General features: G+C 49.1%; 1 protein-coding gene across 3 annotated transcripts; it reads left to right on the forward strand.

The window, feature by feature from the left end:
- Positions 1-449: 449 nt before the first annotated feature.
- Positions 450-2551, forward strand: LOC127340917 (uncharacterized). 3 transcript variants are annotated; one of them, XR_007875019.2, is made up of 6 exons: positions 450-784; positions 880-1050; positions 1172-1218; positions 1676-1741; positions 1858-2120; positions 2225-2551. XR_007875019.2 is itself a non-coding variant. In XM_051366688.2 (5 exons), exons 1-5 carry the CDS (start codon positions 740-742, stop codon positions 1886-1888), a joined length of 360 nt encoding a protein of 119 aa, XP_051222648.1. In that variant the 5' UTR covers positions 450-739; the 3' UTR covers positions 1889-2551. The 3 variants fall into 3 exon arrangements, 2 of the variants coding, with proteins under 2 accessions (XP_051222648.1, XP_051222649.1); XM_051366688.2 differs by having other exon boundaries at positions 1858-2551; XM_051366689.2 differs by having other exon boundaries at positions 1861-2551.
- Positions 2552-2911: the final 360 nt, after the last annotated feature.

The following is a 2911-nucleotide window of genomic DNA, read 5'->3' on the forward strand; positions in this document are numbered from 1 at the left end:
CTCCCTGACGCGGAACCTTTTAAACATAACCCCCTACAAGTTTGATAAAACAACCCGGGGTCCCTCCCAAGTCTGGACCTTTCGTTCAAGTCCTTAATCTAATTAAAATAAATCCTTTTCCCTCTATTTTAAATAACAAAACTAATCTGTTAATAACTTTTAATTGGTAACTCCGATTAAAAAGTGTTATATATCATTATTGATCAGAAAAATGAGAGGAACCTGAAGAGTGGATTTGGTGACCGGGTGTATACGTGAGCACGCCCTAGCTGCCGTTGGATCAACCTTGAGATTCATTTTTTGCTAATGGCAACCATACGGCGTTAATCCTTTCTCTCCCACGCTCCCTTCCCTTCGTACCCGATGCACCTTATCCCCTCGTTCTTTCTCTGAACCACACTTTTCTCTCGCCCCCTCTCCAGATCACCACAAAAACGCCGCCAGCCATGCTCCGGGACGGGAGGTCGATCCTTCCTCCACGCCGGCCTAGAGCCCATCGCCGCCAAGCCTCAGGTCACCTCCGCCTAATCCCCTGCCCGGCCAAGAATCAGAGCGCCACCGTCCTGGCCAGAAACGCCGCCGCCGGCCTGCTCTCCAGCGTGTTCCGTTTGTTTATTGCCAACAACCCGACGCCAAACGCCAGACGCCTCAGCTGCTTCGGGAGCTGTCGCGTCCGGTCGTCGAGAGGACCGGCCGCGCGCACGTGACACCGTCGCCTCGGCGAGCCCACTCGCTCGCCATGGCCGCCGACGACGAGCCCTCCATTACCCGCTGGTCCTTCGAGGTAAACAATTCACCCGCGGCCGCCTACGCTCTTCATCCTGCTCTCCCGTGCTGAGATCTCGCTGTCCCCAATCGCCCCGGCCGACATCGGCGCAGGATTTCGAGCGCTACTACGACGCGGGCCTCGGCATCCGCCACCAGCCCAAGGGCGACGGAGATGACGACGACGACGATGAAGAGGACGCACCGCCCGGATCAGGCCCCGCCGACAGCGCCCGCGCCAACGGCGGCGCTGACCTCGCCGTGTTCGAGCAGTACGAGCGTCTGGTAATTAATTAATTAATTAAATTCGACCTTCTCCCGAAGGCTTCCATAGTTCCATGTTTCTGCTTTGTTCATGGCTGGCTGCGGAGAACTGACGGTTTTTGCTGTTGGTTTTCGGGTGCAGGATAGAAATGTCGAGTTCCGTAACGGGGCAATGGAGGCTGGGCCGCCGTAAGACTCGTTGCTTGCTTGCTTGACTCAAGTTACAGCTAGTTTGCATGACCTCTTCTATCTGAACTACTGCAGCGACGACGTCCTAAGATTAGCCCAATTCAGAAAATGCTAAGATGAGCTAAACAATTTTGGGATGTTCTTACATTAGAGTTATCTTTCAGCGCAGTGCAGTTCAGTTTAGTTGATTGGCATTTCCTGATAGTATCTGCTTCATTTCTAACTGGATCCTACCTAGTACAGGATTGACAGTTCCTGTCGCTCACCTTATTTTGACATCGCGCATTTTAGTTGACTGGACCAAAGTTAGGAACGACTCTCCTTTGTGGTAGCTTTCTAGCTGTGGCTTTCTCAGGTGGATGCATGCCAACTTGCCAAGTAGTGGTATTAGACTAGTCTGTGTAGATTACGTTGTCCAAATCTATCGTTGCTGCTAAACAGCATTCCAATTTTGCAGGCAGAAATCTCTGCTCCCTTCTTTTGAATCTGCAGAAACACGCAACTTAGCCGAGACATTGTTGAGGTAACAGCTTAGCCAACTCTGTAGCTGTACCTTACGCCCTTACCATTTTTATACTGTCATGTGTTTCGCGCCATTGCTCGGTTTGATTGATTGATTTTGATTCGATTTATTTGGAGGAGGAGGAGCGCCATGGGAGGACAACAATGACCTGGTTCAGCGCCACGGCCGGCACCGCCGCTACCAGATCCGCCAGGTTCCACACTCCCGAGCTGCGCTCATGCCATGCCATCGGGATGGGGGGAGCTGGCCCGTCCCTCGCTTCACCTGGGAGCGCGTTGTCGCCCGCGCTCGATGCAGGCTTGGTGCATCCGACTCCCGGTGGATTAGTGCATCGAGTAAAACAGCTCTAGCGCTTGGCTGTGTGTTCGTTTTTAGGATGGTAAATTTCTTCCCGATTAATCTCCGGTTGTTCAGTTGAGGTGTAAACAGAGAGATCGTTTTTTTAATTCACTTTGCCCTTTCTTGTTTTTTCCGATCTGGAAGACTGAAGCTCGACGAAGAAAAATTCACTGCTTCAAGTTTTTCCAAGTATCCTGGAATTGTTGATCGTCATCATGACCCAAAGGACCGCAAGAGCATTTTGCCCGTGAGTGCAGATGATGCTTGTCTCCATATTCAGAACATGTTGATACAACTATTTTTTGATGGATTATTTGATACTTGGAACAACGATGTTCACAGAGTTTCAGTTACCAATTTTGGCCTTGTAATTTGTAGCTTAATCTGGTTTTGGTAAACTGACTATATGCATGATTGTATTTGTTGGCTAATTACCAGCGGGAACCAATAAAATTCAATACAGTTTATGAATTTTGGAAACGCTCCCGGAATTTCTCGTATTAGTGTACTATTTTATTTTTCAAGATTGTTCAGTCCGGAGCGGTAGTACTTATTTTCTTTCTTTATCGGAAAAAAACAGCAGTACTTACGAAGGCACACTATTTATTTTCTAACTAGTTATCATCTAACGGCAAACCTAACACCGTCAGACACGTGTCAGTCTCTCACCGCGTGCTCACGTATACACCCGGTCACCAGGCTTCATCCGGGAACCTGAATATGCCATCCATGGCTGCTGTTGCATCATGCTTCATACCATCTCGTGATAGTTTGCATTACCACCTAATATGTAACATATGGAATATGTGGGATATTATATAAATGTCGTCC

The sequence above is a fragment of the Lolium perenne genome, chromosome 3, assembly GCF_019359855.2.
Source record: "Lolium perenne isolate Kyuss_39 chromosome 3, Kyuss_2.0, whole genome shotgun sequence".
Taxonomy (NCBI): domain Eukaryota; kingdom Viridiplantae; phylum Streptophyta; class Magnoliopsida; order Poales; family Poaceae; genus Lolium; species Lolium perenne.

What these genes read in the sequence shown, in the direction of transcription:
- LOC127340917 (XM_051366688.2), top strand. Translation starts at nt 740, where the DNA reads ATGGCCGCCGACGACGAGCCCTCCATTACCCGCTGGTCCTTCGAG. An exon ending in TCGAGCAGTACGAGCGTCTG is followed by an intron (nt 1,051 to 1,171) that starts GTAATTAATTAA and finishes TTTCGGGTGCAG; the next exon opens with GATAGAAATGTCGAGTTCCG. An exon ending in GCAATGGAGGCTGGGCCGCC is followed by an intron (nt 1,219 to 1,675) that starts GTAAGACTCGTT and finishes CCAATTTTGCAG; the next exon opens with GCAGAAATCTCTGCTCCCTT.